The sequence below is a fragment of the Rissa tridactyla genome, chromosome 2 (genome assembly GCF_028500815.1).
Source record: "Rissa tridactyla isolate bRisTri1 chromosome 2, bRisTri1.patW.cur.20221130, whole genome shotgun sequence".
Taxonomy (NCBI): Eukaryota; Metazoa; Chordata; class Aves; order Charadriiformes; family Laridae; genus Rissa; species Rissa tridactyla.
The window spans coordinates 142361381-142383998 of record NC_071467.1 but is presented as its reverse complement, the minus strand read 5'-3'; the positions used below and the strand labels follow the sequence as shown (position 1 = coordinate 142383998).

General features: G+C 35.6%; 1 protein-coding gene across 8 annotated transcripts in view; it reads left to right on the top strand.

Annotated features, from left to right (window-relative positions):
* The window catches only part of AKAP9 (A-kinase anchoring protein 9), a 121232-nt gene that overhangs the window by 62742 nt on the left and 35872 nt on the right, over positions 1–22618 (top strand). For all 8 annotated transcript variants that reach the window (XM_054189348.1, XM_054189344.1, XM_054189347.1 and 5 more), the window contains 8 exons: positions 612–704; positions 2127–2498; positions 3452–3676; positions 5355–5495; positions 6045–6148; positions 6967–7172; positions 14718–14929; positions 20340–20502. In XM_054189348.1, coding sequence (XP_054045323.1) covers positions 612–704; positions 2127–2498; positions 3452–3676; positions 5355–5495; positions 6045–6148; positions 6967–7172; positions 14718–14929; positions 20340–20502 — 1516 coding nt within the window. The remainder of the gene's footprint in view (positions 1–611; positions 705–2126; positions 2499–3451; positions 3677–5354; positions 5496–6044; positions 6149–6966; positions 7173–14717; positions 14930–20339; positions 20503–22618) is intronic.

Genomic DNA, 22618 nt, shown 5'->3' with positions numbered 1-22618 from the left:
TAATTTTTTCTCTGAAACAAGACATTTGGTTTAGGCTGCTTCTTACTAAGGTGAAAAAAAATTAGGGTTCAAATTCTGGGATTTCTTCAGGAGTCTTTAAAATATTGTGACTTTTCTTTAAACACTAGTTATGGGAGAAGAGCAATTTACATGAAATCCTAGTACTTTTTAAGTATAGACAGCACAGTTTAGAAGAAATTTTGAAAATGTAACCCCAAAGATCTTAGAAATTAAATGCAAATGGAAAAGACTCCATACATTCCTCTCCTCCTCCTCCTGGAAACCTGGCTTAACAATTTTGCGTTTTGAAAAATAGCGATGCTGTTTTGTACTGTGATTGTGCTTTCGTATCTCTTTTCTCTGCATTTGACAATTCAAATAGTGCTGGAAGAACAGCTGTTGCAAATTCAACTTTTAAAATTAATTTTGAAGTGAAAACAAGGCAAAGTCCTTTACCCAGTTCTTTTATGTTGTCGTACAAAATTATGTGGTTTGCATGAAATGAAGGTAACCTAATCGAGGAAAAAAAAATCTCAGTCAGATTGAAACTTTTTAAATTAATGAAATAAAACCACAAATGTATGATCTGAGATTTCATGGTTTTCTTACAGGTTGCTGGTGAAATTGAAATGCAGAATGATCTGGATGTTGTTCAAATGCTAGAAAAACAGTACCAAGAAAGATTAGAAGAAGAAATAGCAAAGGTATTATTTTTATTTTGTTACTTCAAAATATGTTTTAAAAATACTGTCACTTTCATTTGCCTTTTTTGACAATTCAGACAGTTGCAATGGCGTATGCTAAGTTTTGTTTGATTTATTTACAAGCAATTGTTTCATTCTGGTTCTGAAAGGGGAAAGTCTTAAAAGAAAAAAAATCTGAAATGTTTTGGGTTTTTTTAGTTGTCTCTCCTATTCCTAACATAACATGTTCATGAAGGGGGGGGAAAGGGTGTTTTGCTTAAAAACTTCAAAGAAAATTGATAACTTGCAACCATATTTGACACAAGAATTTATTTAGAAAATCCGTAGGCTTAGAGAGTGGATTTCTTGCCACTTTAGGTTTAACAGCTGGTCAGTTCAAAAGATTTTGCACTTATCTGTTTCACACTATTTTCTGATCATATTTATTGTGCATTTTAATACACTGTGTAAAATGCATAGTTTTATTTGGATCTGGTGACTTTCTCTAAAACATGAGAAGTAAAATTAAAATTTTATAGGTAAAGTATATTAAATTCTTTGTGGATTTGCTTACTTTTTGAATTCCAACAAATTTTTCGCTTCTTTGCAGAATGAAAAATTATCTCTGCTTTCATTATATCGTGTCATAAATAAAAAATTAATTAACAGAAATTAAAAACTTAAAAGAATTTAAAAAAAAAAGGAATACTTCTTAAAAAGGCTTACAGTCAGAGTTAAGAAGAATGTTGTAGCCAGCACAGGATGATGACATTCCTTTCAGTAATCCATGTTTCTGGAGTAAAAGTTCTGTTTCTCTCTGCTGCTGCCAAGAAAACCCTTCTTTATGGGAAAGCAAAGTACACGGTTGGCTAGCTAGGTGTTTTCTTTTCAAGTGTAACATTTCTGTATTTATCATACTGTTTTTTCATGCTTTTTGTAGCTTATGCTATAAATGCCTGTATTTGTTCTGGTTAAGTAAAATACCTGTGCTGAGTATTAAGCACATGGCACTGCTGTCTTTATACAGCCCAAAATTCCATGTCAGTGAAACGTTTACAAAGGATGCTTGGTTAGAGGAAGCTTAGCACAGCTGCCTTTATGTCAATATGGCAGGACTTTTTTAAAGTCAGCTCATAGAATCTTTTTTAAAAATAACTAGGTAATTCTTTACTAAATGTATATTTTAATTAAAAAAAAGCATCATGGTTAAGCTACCTTAAATACAGTATGTCTGTATTTTAAGATGTGACTGTTGATGAGATTGGCAGGATGTCTATGTTCTTTTACCTTTCTATTTTCCTCTGTAAAAAAATAATAATAAAAAAATCACAGTTCAGAACTTTTAGTAATTTATTTATATTATTGATGATCAGCAATGAGATTTCTTTAGCAACAGGAAATGCTGTGAAGTGTAAACTAATACGGATTTTTCTTGTTTTTCAGGTAATTGTGTCAATGAGCGTAGCATTTGCCAAACAGACTGAATTGTCAAGAATTGCTAGGCAGAAGGAAGAAGTAGCACAAACACAGATCGTACATCAACAGAGAATGCACTTTGAAATTGAAAAGCAATGTGGTGAAGAAGAGGTTGATGGCCCTCTTAGAAAAGCAACAGAAAAAGGCAGTAAGCATGAAGAAGAATTGAAATCACTTTGCAAGGAACTCAATGAAGAGTCTGATCAGATCAACTCACTTGGAGAACAGCTTCATTCTAATAGCAAGCCTGATAGTGTATTAGGACAGACCACACATGAATCAGTGATTTCTGAAGAACTTTTTTCCCATGTCAAAGGGCTTACAGCAGAAGAAACACCGGTAAGTGTGTAAAAAAAAAAATAAAAATAAAAAAAAAAAAAAATTGGCAGTGTATAAAACCATATCTGAATAATCTTTCCAATGGATTTACAGTTCATTTTAATGAGAAAACTGCAAACAAAGAAATTAAGATGAAAATTCCAATTAAACATTTCCCTTTCAAAGGGGTGACAACTTTAGACCTAAATTATCTATCCTTCTTCCCTATGTTCTACCTGACTGTAGGTAAGGAAAGGAATATGACACCGGTTACATGAAAATAGATTATTCCATTTCACGGATAAAATGGTATTGCAGGCAATAAATTGTATAAAGACTTTTTGTAAGCTAGGTTATATTCTAGTCTTTATACAAGGAACAGATTAAAAATAGTGTTTAAAGAGTTTGAGTCCCTTGTGATAAGGGATATCAGCTGATACCCTTTATTGTAACATGTGAAGTATATATTTAGCATTTCACAAACACAGCATGGGAATTAAGGTGTGGAATAAATATGGTTAAAAACAGTCATAAATTCTGACTCCATAGTTTCATCCTGTTTATTTTTTTAATTAAATTTGGCACTAGTTGAAACAAAAATAACTTTCAAATTTGTGTAACAGTTAAATATTCTAATCTTGCATTATCTTGATAGTGAATAAACTAATATTCTTATTTTGTATGATATTGCCCTCTCAAACTTCTGATGTTGTTCACACACATGTATGTCTGCCACTGCGTTTTCTGTTGAGACCCCTGCCAGCTAAAAACCATAAGTTAGCACTGTTCACCGTTAAAAAACTTGTCTTCTGAATGGAGAGTAATTCTAAGGCTGGACCTTCCAAGAAGCAGGCAACAAGATAATGCTTTCGTGATAGCTGCTTTAATTGTGAAAGTATTTCCTAAAATTTATTTAAGTATTTACTAGAAACTGTCCTTGAACATAAAATGCTAAAATAGTTCCAATGTTTCAGCGCTACAGTGAGCTGACAGCATCAGACACAGAAACATCAAGTCAGCTGTTGTTATATGAGGAACGTTTGGAAGACATGCGACAGGAGCTAGTACGGCAATATCAGGAACACCAGCAGGCAACGGAATTATTGAGACAAGGGCACATGCAGCAAATGGAACGGCAAAAAGAAAATCAAGAGCAACTCTTAGCAGAGCTTGAGAGTCTTAAAGTGCAATTAGCTGAGGTAATATGGGTTTTTACTCACTGAGTTAACATGGGTAAACAATGGGACATCACCAGGCAGATTTATGTTTATTTATTCTTGTATCTCTATATATATTGAGAGACACGCACTTATTTACTATATGCATGTATACACACACATGCGCACACACACACTTATCTATTTGTGTGTGTGTACATACAAACACACATATATGTATAAAACGCGTATTTCTTTAATCAAAGCTCGGTCAGTGACGTATCAATTTAGACTTCTGTAAACCTTGAGAAAGCCTGCAGTGCTGCACAGCATCCAGCAGAGTGAGTGCAGATGCATTGCAAACCATACCACCTTCCAGATCCATGGCCCTCTGCAGGATGCAGGCTGGCATCCATTTACATCAATGAAGCCACCAGCCATGGCTAGAAATACTATAGAATTTATTCTTAATTAATTCTTATAGAATTTATTCTTAATTTATATGGAATACTATATACATTTATCTTCATCCCCCCTTGAGGTCCGAACTCAAACAGTATTGAGCTTTGGCCATTTTTTTTTTTTTTTTTTTTTTTTTTTTTTTTTTAAATCATGGGAGATTAAGTCCTTACTGACTGTTAAAATGAAACAAAGTCTATGGGGTTTGGTGGGAAACATGACTGTTTCTTTGCCTTTTTAAACTTATCTTGCCATCACTCTGCATCTCTTCAAAGCCTATAGTATAGATGCTAATGAAACTCATTAATTTATCTTAATAATTAAGTCTTCAAAAATAATGTAATTTATAGACTTGTCTTCAAGGATTCTTTTCCTTGAAAGATGAAGTAAACAGAATCCAGAAGAATTTGTCTTGCTCTGATTTAATTTCAACAGTGTAACGTTACAGAAATGCACGTGGCAAGAGTAATCAGTGAAATCTAAAATTCTTTGATTTCACTGTGGAGTGAAGCTTTAGGTTCCTTCAGACTTTATCCAAACCTGGTTCTATTCTGTTTAAGTTTGGGCTCAAGAATCTGGGGAACCTAGAGAGCCAGTCACTTGTGTGCTAGGTGTCATTCCCAGCAATCTCAGGTGTCTGTTTCTCCTTGCTGCTTTGTAGGTGTCCTTCTATCATTTATCCTGGTAATCTTTCCTTTCAATATATACGTCCTTTCTCCTTTTACCTCTTTGTCAGTTTGCAACTGCATCTTTCATCAGGGGTTCAAATTCCTGAAACTGATGAAAAAAATTAAGTAGGACTTACGCTGCTGGCTTTTCTCCGGTTTTTAACGCCAAGGATGTTTATCCATAAGAACCGCATAGGAACGTATGCATCGTGTTTAAGCCATGAACACTTCTAGCTCTTCTAAAAGCGAGTGTGCGTAGGCTTTTTATAAAAATAACTTATTTTCATCTTTTTTCTTGTACAAAACATGTACTAAAACATGTGATATTTAGAAATTAACTTTCCAATTTCCATTGTGACCAATGTTTCAGAAAGAACATACAAATTGTATGAAAATCTTAAAGAAGGTGTAAGATACCAAAAGTATTTGTTAGCTATATTCCATTCTAGAAAGCTTTCAATTTCTCTGTAACATTTAAGGAAGTGGACTGAAATTTCATTGTGCAAAATATGTAAAAAATTGGAAGTGACAGGACTCACTGATACTCAGAAGCTTAAAAAGTTGTGTGTGCCTCTGTAACGCTTCTTTCTTAGCGTGTCTCAATGGAGAATGACAGCCTGGTTGCAGAGAGAGAGAGAATGCTTTTAGAAGAACTGGAATCATTAAAACAACATTCTGTTTCACGGAAAGAGAGGCTGATTTGTGAGCTACAAAACAGCAGCACGCAAACAGAGGTAAATATGGACTTTGACTTTCTTGGCAGCTGTGGCATGTAAAACCTGTAAGATTTGGTTTTGCTGCTACTGTTTTTATGTAATATATTTTCCAAAAAGATGTTGAGTATTGTTTGAACAGAGCAGATTTAAGAATCAAGAGGTGATACTGGTAGACAGAGTTTTTTTACTTCAGGTAAGCAGAAGCTAGTTTAATAGCTTGAGGGTGGGGATTATTACTATAGCTATTCGCTCAGGTAAACTCACATTTTCATATTGCTATAGCAACACCAACAGAAAGTACAAGGATTGCTTAATCAGCATAACAAAGTTCTTTCTAATTGGTCCTGTCTTGGATTTCCTGTTTTGTTTTTATTTATGTTTTAGTTAATTTTTCCATGTAGGAAGAGTAGTTCGTGATTTGTAATTTGGTGCAGTTTTATTAACAAAACACGACTAATTTAGGGTTTAAATTTCATATTCTACTGTGTGTAAGAAGAATATGTTAATTCTGGCATGACAGGATTTCTGTTCTTTTTGTCTTCTCTCCCTCTGGAAAAACTTACTCAGGATGAAACTGAAAACCAAAATGATGTGAGAGAGCAGGTCTTTGAGGATGAAGATGGAGGAAGAAAACCTGATGAAATATCTTCGGCTCTTCTTTCCAAAGAAAGGTGCTCAGAACTGTTTAAAAAACACTATTATTTAAAAAAATTTGAGAATCATGTTCTTGTTGTTAAATTAATAGTATTTATAAGCTTTATTCTGACTGATGATAATGGCAATTTTATTCTAGGTAACCATATTTCTAAGTATACATACTTTAGATTAAGCAAGGTGGTTTTTTTTATAAAGCCTACCAATGTAACAGCATAGAGGATGGGACAAATCTTAGCCTGTTTTACTGTATCTTTCATATTACACGCACATAAAATCATATACATCATTTATACACATGTATTTGTATACACATTGTATGTACGTATGTGAAATAAGTTTATATGAATATAATTTTTGTATTTGATAGTACTTTTTGACTATTCCATAACTTTTTTTGATCTGTGCAGAGGAACAATCTTTTTAATTGTAACTTTGAGAAAAGAGTGAGCTTAAAATGAATACCAGGCAAATGTAGACCTCTTTTTTAAAAGTATAACTAGATAAAATATCAAGAAAAAAGTACAAATGTTGCTAAATAGTTTGAATTTTTACATATTTTGTAAAAAGAATGACTTTTAAGACAATTGTGCTTTTAATATTTATGATTATATTTTAATATCTATAGTTTTTTATTGTATAGTTGCATATATATTGATGTTAATAGTTATATATGGTAATACTTATTATATGATGTGGGGTTTAGTCTTGAAAAAGAAATCTTAATTTTACTGCTTCAACTGTTAATTTTTCCTGGTTGCAAGGAAGTATAAGGGGTAAAAGCCACTTTGAAAGCAGGGGAAAATCAAAGGACTGATCAGTTTCTGGCCTGCAGGCATGTTTTTCAGAAGGCTAATGAGAAACTCATGAAGATTCTTTTAGAAGTTGTGAAGACGACTGTGGCCATGGAGGAGACAATTGGTCGCCATGTTCTTGGGTTACTGGATCGGACTGGGAAAGTCCAGCCTTCCAAACCAGCTGGATGGGACACAGAAACAGAGGAGTCAGTAAAACCCTGTATCCATGTGGGATATGAAAAAGGTACTGCTTGTATGGTTTTCTATTTCATAACAAGTAGCATTTGCATACTTCTATTATATATTTAAATAACCTTAGTTTTGAAGTTTTTAATACAAAATAAACTTTTTTTTAAAAAACTATTTGTCACTTGAATGCACGTGACCTCTTTACTTAAGTGACATTTCAGGAGTTGTCTGGGTCATGCCTCAAGCCAGTTACGACTCATATCTAGGGTCCTGTTGCAAAGCCTGCAGCAGAATGGGGAAGTGTTTGATAAATACAAAAATAAATATGTTCCTGTTGAAGAAGGCAAAGAGAAAGGGAATGAAACATAGCTCCATGGCATCTTCCACCAACTTTACACCTTCCTCTCTATGTATGGGGGACAGGAAATAGTGTCAAAGGCTGTATCTCTACCAGTGGTATGTAGGGATGTTACTGGTCGCTGAGGCCATCCGTTATGGGACAGCCTGTATATATATGCTTGTGGACTTCCTTAGCCTCCTAAAGAGGGTGGTTGCATGCAAATAGCCTTTTGGAAACCATTCCAGGAACTTTCTAACTGCCAAGACTTGCCCATCAGCTGTTTGGAGGAGTGCTAGTTGGCGCAAGCCTAAAGGAGCATTTTAATGTTGCAGGTAATTGCTTACCAGTGTCTTAAGAACTCTCCCAGACTCTGTGTAATTTCTTGTGATTGTACTAGGATAGTTTCTGTCCATTTCTCTTTTGGGCAAGAACAGGGATGCTATCATATTGCCATTTAGGGCCGTTAAGGTTGTGTACGTTCATCCTGGATCTTAGGAGGAGGCAATGTACAACAGATCAGCCTGAAACACATTATACATCTGGATTTGGCTGGAATTTTAACTACCGTGAATGAGAAAGAGACCTGGAAGTCAAATGCTACATTTAAGTTAAGAAAGCATCTACTACAGAGTAATAATACAAATGGTAAATGAACTTTACCTGTTCCATTCAAATTGTAGATTATTAAATATTATTTATTCACTCTGGCTATAAATATAGGTCACAATAAGCCTTGGAGCAAATTAAGAAAGGATGTATGACTTTGTAGCACAGTGACATCTCTCTCAGTTGATTACTCAGAAGGTTGTTTGCGACAAAATGTGTACAGCGGCAATCTAAGAATTCTTGAATTCTTCAAGTTAACAGCACTTTATGCTTGTACTGCTGTTTCATTAAAAAAACCTCCTAACGTTTGTGTTTTGCACATTTCACTGTATTTAATTGTGAGGAAAATTATTTTTTGAAAACTCAGGCTTTTGAGGCTTTGCCTTTGTCTCTAAATTTTAGATTGGATAACTAAACTTCTGGCCTTAATTTTTGATACTTGTCCAGGAGACCTTAAAGATTGAGAACATCTGCTACTGTAATTAAAGGAATCACTTCTTTCAAAACGAAGTATTCTTGTGCTTTTCTTTGGGGTGGGAAATGAATAGAGTTTGCGTACATTAAAACAGTTAAAAGTATCTTCAACCACTGGTAACTATTTTCCACACAGTTTCCGAGCCAAATGGTAAAAGGAGCAGTGACCAGGCTCAAAGTTTACCACCACTTCCTTTTGTATTCTCAGGTAGTCTTAAATTTTATGTAAACTGCATTTTAAATAAGTTTTCTTTATTAAAATCAGCAGTTTATTAATAATCTTTTTGGTATTCTTCGTGTTCTCATTGGATATTCTGAGGTGTGCAAAAAGCCTTGGGATTTTCACCCAAATTTATTGCCCAAAGAAATAAACTTGTGTTCTGGTTAGGAAGGCAGTGACCACACGTTGGCGCAGTTACGTGTGTTGTGGTGTTACTGCATTCGCTGCACCTCGTTCGTAGTTCTGTCATGCCTGTTCCTTTTCTCCCTCATTCTCATTTGCTGAGAATATTGCTCCCTTTTCTCAGATAATGAATACATAACTGTATGTCCAAAGTGCTCATACGTGATTGTTGCCCTTCACTGCTCTCATAGGCGCTTGCTCTGCACGGGCATGTAGAATGCACAATACCTGCCTTTGCCTTCTGCCCGCTCCTGCACAGCAATGTGTATACTTGTATTTGTCACTAATGATTGTCATTAACAATCCTTAATATGGATTATTTGCGTTACATATATGTAGAAAAACACAGTTTCAAAAATTCCTTTATTTGTTTTTTTGAGTGGGTGCAATATAGACTTACACCTTGCTTTCATAATACTGCTGTCTAAAGGCACAGCAGGCCCTGTAATTGGAATGTATTGTTAATTTCTTGTGAAGTCTTCTGATGAAAGAGTACTCTCTTAAATAGAAGACAACTCTATTCCATTGTGCTAGTGGCCAAGGTTGACTGGTTTAACTCTTGTGTTTGCTATTAGCTTATTTTGAAGAGGCATGTAAGGCTTCACCGTTCTGTAGCAAAGCAATTTATGTTACTGTAATGCCCCTCCTTCGTATAGAGCGGCATTCCAGCTGCCCGCATACCAGTTGTTTATTCCAGTATTCTTTTTTACATGTTTCCTTACACTCAGAAATAATTATGAAAGGAGGAGAAACCAAAGAAAAGAGTGAGGATTAAAGACGACCCAAGCTTACAGTGGCTGTAACGGGTGAATGTATAGCTTGCAATGTACCTCTGATGTTGTATTCACAGTTCCCTTTTTCTTCCTTTCCAAATGACACACCAGAATCCTTGCTGTGTACAAAGTTCTGCCACTGGCGTCAGCCAGCCATAGTAGCAGTCAGGCTGTTTCGTCAGCTGAAGCATTTGATCCTCCTTCAAATGGAATTAGATGACAAATCCTATTAGCGTTTTCAGCCACAGGACTGCTGTTATTCATTTCCTATACTTCCACTGAATGGTCTGAGAGGGCATAAGCTTTTAAAATTTTTCCCTGTTGTTTTCTGGCAGTAAGAAATAGGTAGACACTACTATATTTTAACCTGTGCATGTTACTGCATTTTGTAATACCTAGCCAAACAGACAGGAATAAATTTGTACCAATCTAATAAGAAGATAGAAAAAATAATGTTTAATACAGTGAATTCTTGATGAGCTCCTGAATGTAATCCATATTTATTGACAAGCAAAACTCAGCTTACTGTTTTTACTGAGTGTCAGCATTTTACAAAGCTAAATCATTAAGGTCACATACTTATAACCACAACCTGATTTATAGAGTATATGGAGGTTTGTCTGGAACCTTGCCTAGGTTATTGGCTAGCACAGGATTTTATTTCTAGCAGAGCGAGTAAAGTTCAACTTTCAGTCATAAAACATATCGTTGGAAGCAAACAGCATTTGTGCGAAGTAATCTGATGAGTTAATTACATCTGGAGATTTGGGCCGGGACTCATCGTGGCAGAGCCAGCAGGCTTTGCTGCTCTCCTCCCTCAGATGGGAGTTGTACCTTGGATCGAGGGACTGCAGTAATGCAGGTTGCTCTGGAGAAGCCTAAGCGGTTATGGCATTCCTTGGGCATTAAACCCTTTTACCTACTTTCTGAGCTACTTGTTTCCAAACACTGTACCAGGAACAAAGTAGTAAATAGCTTTCTACACTTAACCGCCACAAAACTGGTATTTTTCTTTTGTTTGTTTTAAGCTTGTTAACCCCTAACCTTAATTCTTCAGTGGAATCCCAGGAGTAAGCTGAGATACTGGCTCTACATGATGCAAAATATGTATTGCTTCGTAAATGTCAGTTGGCAGCTCATGAACAATTTCTGTATCTGAAACTTCTGAGTAAGGACTGTAAAATTAAGCACTTTTCTTAAGATTTAGTGGGCCATGACATCTGACGTGCTGAACTGCAAGCTTTGTGACAAAGGAAACAATATGAACCTTTGCTGGTTTGTCGGGTTTTTTGTTACAAGCAGAGAGTTTACACAAGGAGAAGACATTTTTATTTGAGCCGGTTATATTCTATTTATTATTTTGTGTTAGCTGAAAAAGAAAATTGGGGGACAGAGAATTTAGTTTTAGTTCTGCTGTGGTGGGAGGTTGAACAGCATTATAAGGATTAGTAAAAGGGGGTTAGGCATTTAGCTGCCGGGGGGCGGTTAATGAGACTTGACATATCTGCTTCTTGCTTCCACCACTGAAAATCTTCTGGAAAGATGCTGTACTAAAACCATTTTCAGGGGAAAAAGATACGGAGATTTTCACTTTGCAGTTAGGAAGACATTTAACGTGAACTCCTGTTCTTAAATGCCACTTTGTAGAAATTATAATATGGGCATCTACATTTATCATTTGCCATTGTTTTTTCTCCTTGAGTTGCCAGCCCTACCGCATAAACATAATTATTACAGGTTTTGTGGGCATTTGATACTTTTTAGATTTCCTTTTTTATGTTTGAGAGTAGTAAAGTTTCCGCATGCCAAATTATACTTTAGATGACAGCTCTTTTTATTTCCTCATTTTTTTTTTATAGTTATATTTCAGGTAAATTATGATGTTTTGTTCTGAGATTTTTCATATAAAAAAATTATATTTTAACATTGATTTATTTTGTATTTATTCAGAAATGGAAGCAAATTCCAAAAGAATTGACATAAGCAAAATGCGAATTTAAAGTCTTGTCATGAGTTCTTGGAGGCCAAATTGTACTGTTCTGGTCACTTGCAAGAAAAAGTAATAATATTAGTGATATGTTAATGTAAGAGACATGTTCCGGGCCTGCCTTTTAAAAGATTACATGCTGAGCAGCGATCAGTGTTTTTAAGTTTTTCTCTAAAAGTTTCCAGACAGCCGGAAGTTCAGATGATTTTGCAACAGGCTGCACATTTCTCCAGTAATTTTGTATAATGTTTATTTTTGTATTTGGCATACACTCATTGCACAATTCAGCTGTACCTCTCAAGTAAATAATTTACTAAAATATAAGGGTTATAGGACATGAATCATGGGCTAAGCCCAAGAGGGAGAAACGGGAACATTACATAGATAACTTGTGCTCCATCAAGAAAGGATTAGATTGTGCAATAACTAATATGTCATTGTTTTACCTTGTTTATAGCTGTGCTACTGTACTGTGGGCTTTTATTTTGTGAGACCTGGTCAGTACTTAAGGTGGGTGGCCTCCAAAGAGCATCAGGTGCTGCAGTTAAGTGTGTCGGTGGCTCAGTAGGGAATATGTTTTCCTTCGACCCAGTGTTTAACCAATACTTTGGCACAGCATTTGGAAATACTTATGCTGCTGGGTGTCCATCTTAAATGAAGGTCCTTTCTACTGTGAGGATATTAAAGCTTCTGCATCGCCATTGGTATTTTGAGACACCCAGAGCCAAGACAAATTTGGGTGGTGAGAAATCAGAATGTTATTGAATAAAACATTAAATTGTTCATTTTGCAGACCGCCTTACACTGCAGGGGGGTGGATTATAAGGATGGGGAAAGCCTTTATGCTGTATAAACCCATTGCAAAAATTTAGTGTGCTGGCAGTAAAGGACCGCCAGCCACTGCTAGGGTGACTCCTCTGCAGTAGGTTTTGACTGAAGTTCTGAAGTGCAGTATTGGAAAGTGCTTTGAAATCCTGTGTAGATGAAAGGTGCCACGCGAATGTATATTCTGTTTGTCTGGTTATTCATTCCATTCATGCATATAGTGTGCTTCTGTTTTTTCCCTTAGGAGTGTGAAAAGATTTTGTAACATTATGTCCCACATATCTAAAAGGAGATATGAAACAGTAGTCTTATATAACTAGAAGAAAAAAATTACTAAATACATCTCCATTTAAAAAATATTAGCAATTACAAGATAAAAGTAAACAAAACAAAACCTTTCTAAACTAAAATCGTTGTAGATTAGGTTGTTTCATATGGGTCGTATATACAGCGCATCCATAATGAAATAAATGTGTAGATATTATCAGAATGTTTGCAGGTATAAGAGTATAGTAAGTAAACTAGGTGGTTAATCATGTTTCAAGTTAAAAAAAAAAAACAAACTAAAAACAAATCTGAAAACTAGAATCTGACTTTCTTGCTAGCTTCAAACAACATCACTAAGAGGACTCGTATTTCCAATGTTATTTGCATACGTGGTTAAGAGGCAAGAGCAAGTATAAGGAAATTGTATCCAACAAGAGTACTAACTGCTTTTTTAAAGGCAATTTGTAAAATTGACCTTGTATCATTTCATTTCAATTTCTGTAACTAAACAAACTGTTCCAGTTCAGCAGTCACAATTCATGGAGTAACCAGGAACTTGAATTCAAAGATAACCCAGTACTGCAACTTTATTGCTCAACAGGCATTGACTATTCTTAATTCACTTGGTCATACTGCTATTTCCCCAAAGTAAGGGGTTTTTTTTGAGAAAACCTTAAGCAAAAACAATGTCTAATTGTTTAAAAAAAATCACAAACAAAAAATCACACACAACACATTATTTTATTTTAAATATATTTCAGAAATATGCTTCATTAAAATAAACTTTCATTTTAAAAAACTTTCCACAATACCATTTATTTCTGACATTTGAAATCTAACAGCCTAATGACATAACACTTCTTCATTTTTAAAACACGATATCAACAGTAGTTATCTACCATCGTGATGTACTACTGTATTGTTATTTCATACTGAAAATGTGATTTTTTTAAAAAACACTCGGGAGTTTGTTTTCACTTATCTTGCTTAAATACAGCCCTGAATTTGAAATACAGCAATTCTAGATGAATTGCTATCAGTTTAATACCAGAGGCAAACTTTGTGTCTCCTGCTTTTCAGACAGAATGGATAATGCCCTTAAACTGAATCAGACCTCAGGAAGATTGAGAAGTGTTCAAGGCCAGGCTGGATGGGGCTTTGAGCAGCCTGGTCTAGTGGGAGGTGTCCCTGCCCATGGCAGGGGGGTTGGAACTAGATGATCTTTAAGGTCCCTTCCAACCCGAACCATTCTATGATTTGAAGTAGGCAGGTGCCATCTGGCCCACTAATAGGGGCAGTTACAGTCCTCCTGCACTGTACTTGATTTGTTCAGCTGCCCACTTTAATCAATTTTCAGTTCGCTAATAATAATGCTGAATTTTGATGTTCTGTATTCTAGTCTGTTTGTCCTGAGAAGCTGTCTGAATTATGTGTGTGCCTTTCCCTTTATTCACTAGAGTCTGTGCATTTGAATCGCTAACTTGAACATTTTTATGTCAACGGCACACTAATGTAGCTGGGCGTTGCTGAAACAGGGACTGACAGTCTGGGGTTTTTTTACCTGGTTTTATTTTAAAGACAATCTTGCAAGTCATTATTGAAAGTTATTCAAAGTAGTAAGGGTTACTGATAGTAATAAAGGTTTGAAGCTGAGCCTCAGAGCCCAAAAGCATACTGAAAGGATGTCTAAAATACTCTCTGTTAGTATCTCCTTTCTCTTTCCCTTTGGCTTGTTTTTAGTCAACACATTGTATATCTTGTTAGTCTAAATTTTAGTATGCAATATTTCCCTTTCTGTCTTTGTGCCCAACATAAATATTTTATTCGTTTTATGACTTGTATTTCTAATCGTAACTCAGATGTACAGTTTTTTATGTTTTGAAGTGTTGAGAGTCTGTGTGAAAAGTTAACTGTTGTTTCTGCAGAGTCCTGTTCCTCATATCATGGTGGTAGTATGGGAGGCGATGAAATGAACATGTGGTCCGGAGCTACGGATGAAGGGCTGCTGAGCCAACACCTCGCAGAAAGTGGAGTGGAAATAGATCCTGAAAACGAAGAACTCATTCTAAATATCAGTTCTCGACTACAAGCGGCTGTTGAAAAGCTTCTGGAGGCCATCAGTGAAACTTCGAATCAGGTAGGGTGGTCTAATAGTGAAGCGTTTTGAATTTTGTGTCTCAATTTTTTTATTTTATTTTTCTTTCTCATTAATGTGTTTTAATAAGCTTAAAACCCGTTGGCTCATTTTGAAAGCTGAAAGAAAACTTCAAGTGCCTGTGCCCAAAAAAGCCTGCTCCCACATGACTTTACTGCTGAACTTAGATTCATGTTAGGACTGCGGAGGAAGCCTGAATTTGGGCATGTTTGTCAGTCCAGGGCACTCTTTCGTTGCTCATGCGGGTCATCTGCATTCTACTACAATCCAGAGATGAGACAGGAGGTGTCAGGGCACATTGAGCTGGCCCTTGTGAAGAGGGAGGATTACGGGGAACGGTGCCCAGTTCTCTTGACAAACATTTTTAATCAACTGACTGCATTAAAAAGGTGGAGCTCTCCTACTGTCTCTTCCAGCTGTGATTTAAACATGGCCAGTTAAGCACATATCCTCCTTGCTATCAGAAAAGGACTCTGCAACTCCAGCTCTCCAATATTTATGTGAGGTATGTGATTCATGATCCAAAAAAGAGGCAGTGTATGGATATGCTCCTTTCTGTTTGCAGGGGTACTTTGCACGGTGGGGTGGTAGTTGCTCTCTGGAGTCCCTGTTAGTTGAAATGGGAGCGATGTACCTGGTTCAGTCGGTTCACATCACCCTGCTTACATCATGTGCCTTACTTTTAGATCCTGTACATCTCAATTTGAAGGTACAAAGTAAATACTCTGTATCTCACTGTAACTTTTTAAGCTCTCTTGAAGAACTCGGTCTCTAGAGTGAGCTCTTTAATCTATTTGAGACTAGAATTCAAAGGATACAGTGTGTGTTATGCTACAGACCCATCTATTAGTTAACCTAGTAATGATGCTACCTAAACAGTCGTTGCTTTCTTGTCTCTAGGTGTAAAATGCGTAAAATGTAACTACTGGAAAGAAAGGAGAAAAAAATCTGTGATGATAAAAGTAATATGAAAATTCAGCTGTCTAACATTTTAAAAGTTTTAAACATTTAAGTATTTGTTGATTTGGAAAAATACTTCAAAAATGAAGTGATACTCTTTTCTTTAAAAAAAAAAAGATAAAAGGCTAATTTGTGATTTACTAAAGTTAAAAGCAATTTAAATACAAATTCAACAACCCCCCCCGGCTTACTAAAGCAAGTAGTCTGGTGGATTTTGTGAATCGGTTTCTGCATTGCATTTATTTACAAACTCATTCCACAACAGCTCTCTTCTGTTTGAGCATGAGTTCAATTAAAGAGAGGTGTTTGGCTTTTTGAGGTTTTTCTTCAGCTTAATTACATAATAACGGAAAAAGATACGCAGGTACTCCAATACATGGAGTTCTTAAAAAAAAAAAAAAAAAAAAAAAAAAAAAAAAATTATACAGCTAGGCATTTATAGAAAATTTTGCATTTAAAGGGCAGATAATACAGACAAAGAAAAACAAGTTCAAAGTTTTACAGTAATTAAGAATTCATGCTGCGATGATGAAAAGTATTGTCATTTATTTATTCCACTTGGTGTTCTTTTTTCTGAACGTTTCACTGCTGATCTTTAAACGCAGTAGTTTTATACATAGCCCTATATTACTTTACTTTCGTGGCTGATATTTTTGCAGTTACTCTGTGATTTTTGCATCATTCTGTGATTCTGTAACTGCTTACTTTTCATGATACCAATGAAAGTACTCGGTGTATTCTAAGTAGCTTATTTTTATTTATTGTCAATTGATCAAGAAAGTTTATTTTCCTTTCAAAGCTTTGTAGCTGAGACCTTGTTAATACCAGCAACAGAGTTACACTTTGGCTCAAACACATACACTCACTATTTTTTCATTAATAGGGATTATACAAATATGAATTTACCACTGATGGTCATATTTAGTTTGTTGTTTGTTTGGGTTTTTTAGGTTAATAAAATGTTAGTCTATTTACACATATTCTCACAGTATTAAGTACAAATATTGACGTGTTTTCTGGCTGTTCTGTAGAGGTACTTTGCAAGTGTTTAAGCTTGTCTGCTTTTCAATGTCGCTTGTGTGCTTACTGGATTATATTCAGTTCCTGTATATATCAAGGGTTCGTACATGACTTGGCAATTATTTTTAAACATTCAGAAACTGAATACTCTATTTTTTTCTACTCTGTGATATTTTATAATCTAAAACTAATTACAGGCAGAAAAGATTTTAACCTTTCCTCTTAATCAGTTGTGTTGTGCATACAGACATGTACCCATCTCTTAAAATAAACTTAAAAGAGGGAGAGAAACCTGGCAAAATCTTCAAAGTATCTGAGACCTGTCTGAACACACACTTTAAGACCTGAAGTGCAGTTTGAATCCTTTCAGGCAGGGCATATAGTGGGTGTATTAATTCAGATTCCACCTGCTGGTGTTATGTATAGGTAAATAAATCAAGCCACTCCCCTGAAGTCTTTCGGTTGGGAGATTCTAACAGGAAGCCTTTCAACTAGCAGAGTTTGAGAAAGTTCTTCCTGTTGAATTTACTCCAAGAACAAGAACGAAGGCACATAATGACATATCTCTATTTCTCTTTCATTTGCCGTAGTGGAGATGGAAAATCATTTTTAGTTTCTGTTCTGCTGCAGCGTACCTGTGCAGGTAAAACAAAATTATGCTTCCTTGTCTTGGAAGTTACCTGCCAGCTGCTTTTGGAAGATTTCTCTTGCTTTTTCATGTGAAGGTTCTCTAAGAAGGATTTTTAGGAGTCACTATACAAAGTTTTCTTGCACCTTTCTGTTTTGGATTATTCTGCTCCTGAATTGCTCTGCTTGAGAACATGATCTGAGTCTTCCTGCTGATTCCCAGTAGGTTTGTCACCGGCAGTGCTGATACGTGTCTTTGACTGTTAAAGTATGTGTTCTGTGACAAATTCCTGTTAGGAATTTCAAAAACCAGCCTAGCTAGTATAAGATACCCACGTGACGGTTGAGAAGACAGCAGCAGCGATATTTTTTGGAATGGATTCTTACCGCACCTACTGGGCATCTAATCTGTTTAATGCTTTGTGGACTGAAGGCCAAGAAGAAGATACATATGAGGTTGAATCTCGTGTGCCTTTGCCATCTCCTTTTCCTTTCACTGAACATTTGGATGAGAATAATTCTGTAGTTGTAAATACTTCAATTTTTCACTTCAGCCACAAAAAAAATGGGCACATTTTAAAAGTTGTCTCTAAAATCTCCTTGCCTACACCTCCCTATTCAGTAAGTATAAAAGTTTGTAAAAGAAATTGTATTTTAGACCAGCTTAAATAGCAGAGTATGCAGTGAAAAATGATATAAACTTGTCTCTCGTTGAAGCTATTGTGTACTGCTGACAGGCTTTTTTCCTAGACAGTTTTTAATGGGCACCGAAAAAGCTTTAATTACACAGTTCTCTCTCTTCCTTTCTAACAAAAGAAATTTGACAGAAACAGAAATATATTGAATTAGAGAGATTTGAGATCTCTTTTTAAAGTACTTCAGTGTTACTTATTACATTGCATTTTTCTCACTGTGAGTAATCTACATTGCGGGGGGGAAGGCTGCAGTCAGTTAAAATTGTCCCCTTAGAGCTTTCATGCACTGACTAGGAATATTAACTAGCACAAGCTTGCTAATGGCTTCCAGGGATCCCATGAAGAAATTTTTGTTCTTGAAAAATCACGTTCATGTTTGTGCTTTCTTTTGCTTTGTCCGTGTCATATTTTTAATAATACTGTGAGTAGTTATTACTGAAAAGAGCTGGAGAATAATTTTTATTCCAAGTTTTCGTTGGAGTATTTGACGCATTTGGTGCCATTTTTATTTTTGTCTATGTACAGTAAACCTATCCTATGTTTCCTTTTATCTGAGATAGGTCTTTTGTTAAGCACTTAAAAATGTAAGAATAAAGAATACTCTGTGACTTTTAAAAAATCTCAAACCAGTGCAGATACTCATCTGCAGTATTTATACCTTTCTTTAACTCCTGTCAGAATAAATAGTTTACGTTACTGTTGTCCATTTAAAAAGGAGTGCTGTAGAAAAGAAATCAAGTATTTAAATTGTGTATTATAATAGAGAATGTATTGATTATTCAGACATTCTTTTCAAAGTGTAATTTTATTTATAAGTGGATAATTTTGCATGTAATGTTCTATGAAATATTCCTAACCCATTTTTCTGAGATTTTAAAGCAAGCTGGTCATACTTATGAACTTAGCTGGAAATGGTGATAAAGCTTTTATTTTTGAAGAAATCGAAAGAATACGTTTATAGAAACTGTAGCAAAGCCGCAGGTGTTACTATCTTACAAATATCTGCCAATATCCATACTATGAAAAAGACAAAGAAAAAAAAAAGGGGGGGGGGGAAGGAGCAGGAAATACGTGTTATTTCATTTTCTGACATTGTTCTTATTCAAAGTAAGCTGTCCTGTTTTGAATACAAGCCACACAAAGAACTCATACCTGGTTCAGCTCTGACAATTTGTGTTTGTGTCCCTTGAAGAGGTGGATGTAGGCTGTAAACGTTAACAGTTGAGAAATAGACATCTTCATAATTGACACCAGTTTGCTGTTAAGTTACAGGAATGTTTTGTGTAATCAAAAATTCTAACATTAGAGCAATGTTCCTTCTCTACTATTTTGCTTTTGTAATTCTGATTTTAATTCTTTTTGAAATCGTCACTTTGGCTATGTCTAAACTGGTCAGTAAGTATGCAATTTTATGCGTTTCAGTTCTGGTTTTCCAGTAGTTAGTGGCATAGTGAGATTGCGCTACATCTGTGGTAGTACATATTAAATATTAACCCATCAGACAAGCAGAGATAAATTAAAAAAAAATCCTTAATAATTCTGTTAGGTGAACACAGTTGGAAGAAGCATGCTGTACTGCCTCGGTGGAAAAGAGCGGTATATTCAAAACTCACGTTTCCCTGGTGTTATCATTTATCTTCATTTTAGGGAGAAAAAGAGATGAAGCACCACTTGTGTCAGTTTATATCAAAACTTCTGCCAGCTTTATGCAATGTTTTTTAGCCATTCAGAGTATGTGATGGGTGACAGCTTACTCGTATTTAGTACAAAACTCATATGTAAATAAAGGTGAATCTAGTGTAAGCTCATAAACTAGGAATTACCAGAACAAAGAGACGGATTTAGCCAGGTGGCTCATTGAGTTCACTATACTGACAAAGCCTGTTTGCTTAGACTTTCGTACTGAGTCAGTCTTCCTGTTGTAGTCTGAGAATGTGTGTTCAGTAAAGATCTTACCGAATGTTCAGTAAAGTTATGTGAGACTTCTCCTCACACTGTAAAGCAACTGTTAGTTAAATAGGAATAATAGAACACTTATTTATCAGAAAATCTTTGGTTTATCTAACTTCTGTAATTTTTTCCTCTGGTAGCTTGAACATGCTAAAATTACGCAGACAGAGCTCATGCGAGAGTCCTTCAAAAAGCAACAAGAGGCCACAGAATTTATCAAGTATCAGGAAGAACTACAAGAACATCTTAATGAAGAAACCAAAGCCAGAGAGCAATTGGCTTTGGAGCTTAGTAAAGCTGAAGGTGAGTAGCTTTTTCAATGAGTTGTTGAACTCTGCGCTCACTTGCCTATTAATTGGGTAAAGAAGTTGCAAATTAGATCCATTTCTTTGCAAATTTTAGAATGTTATCAGCCTTCTGCATAGTTATGGACAAGATGACTCTGGGGGTCCCTTCCAACATCAACCACTCTGTGATTCCGTTTCCCAACTTCGTTTCACTTATTGTCTGACTTATGAAAATAATAGGTTGAATATGTGTTATTATCCTCAAAATTAATATCTTCCATCATAACATGTCTGTTTGTGCAGACAAGCTTAAATATTAAGAACTTAAAATCATGAATAGTTGAGGCTTGAAGGCACCCCTGGAGATCATCTATTCCAGCCCCCTCCTCAAAACAGGGTCAGGTAGAGCAGGTTGGCCAAGACTGTGTTCAGTCAAGTTTTGAATGTCCACAACCTCTTTGGGCAGCCTCTTCCGGTGTTTGACCACCATCAAAGAGGGGAAAAACAAAAAAAAAATATTCTTTTTTTGTATGCTGAAATGCAGTTTCCCATATTTCAGTTTGTACCTGCTGCCTCTTGACCTTGTCTTGGTTCCACACAAATATAGATAAAAAAGTAGAACTTTGACTCAGAATTTGATGGTATGGCGGTGATATGTTTCAGTTTGCACTCTGTTTGAAATGATCTTTTTAAGTGTATTTGCAGCGAGTAAAAATTTTAGGGTGTTACAACAGAGGAAATCTAATAATCTTTTTTGACATCAGGAAAATGTGTTCAGATCTGACAGACAATTTATTTTGTAGAAGTAGCTTTATTGTTTCGATAGCTGAATGTTTTGTTTCCACCCAGCATTTCTACCATTATCTGTTTGTAATTAGCATCTGGAAAAGATGCAAAAAAACACCTGCCCTATAGGTAGGTTCTCTGTAGTAGTAAGCAGAAAGATATTTTGGTTAGTTCTGAAGCTCAGCAGACTTCTCTGTTTCATAGTGGGAGCACAGGGTTAGTTCCATAGCCAAATGTTATTCCTGGAGAGTGCTCCTCTGCCAACCTTCCTCTTCTTTTTACACAGACAGATAATCCAACGTGAGTTCATGCGCTATGAATAACTGCGACACACATAACCTGAAAAGAAGTGCAGGTTTCAAAGCCATGTGTCTGAAACGTGGTGCGAGGGACTGTTGGTAGCCTGGCAGTTCCCACAGCATAAACGTTGTGTGTCATCAGCACCGGCACTGGCTGCAGCATTTCAATAGCTTTAGCAAACAAAATTGGTTCCAGTGGGAATAGGTTCAAATCTGAAAGAGGCATTATTACTTTTTTTCAAATATTAAACGAAGAGTGAAAATAATCTTGTAGGGAACACACCTTAATGTGCAAAAAAGGTGAAATCTTCCCCCAAAACATAGGTGACCAAAGAATTTATATTCTTGCACAGATGGAGTTGCAAAACTGTTTAGTATTGATGAATTTCAGAACATAGGCAGCTTTTATGTCTGTTGCTGCTTTCCTTGGAGGATAATATTTTTGTCTTGATAGAATTTTTATTCACAAATCTTCAATAATAAAGTAAAATAGACTAATACATTAGGACAAAGCAGAGGTTAGTGTTCAGTTTTATTTAAAGGTGGGAATCTGTCGCAATGTCAGAGCTGTCTGCATAGGTTTAATCCTACAAGTAGCATCTGAAAAAATAATACTACATACTAATTTTATTTATTAAAAAAGTTTTTATTGCAGACTTATCTCTGTTGCTTTGCCTTCTGAATCTGGTTTTTTTTTGGCTTGGTCAGGTTCCCTACTGAGAACTATGAGCTTGCCTTTTCATTTACAATAAATAAATACATTTCCATTTGTGCAGGACTGTTGCAAAGAGGGCATGCATAATTGTATTTGAACATGACATCCCACAGAAAGAGACCTCCTTATTATCCATTTTTTATTTTCATGTTTTTATTATTATTTTTATCCTATTACCACCAGACGAGCAAAAAATCTAAAAATAACTGGGTTCTTCTCTTGAGCAATGCACTTCAGTTATAAAATTAGCTTATGCAAACAAAACTAATAGCAGCAAAGAAACTATGAACTCTTACTAGATGCCAGTTTGTAGGTAACGGGGCTGCCCATAT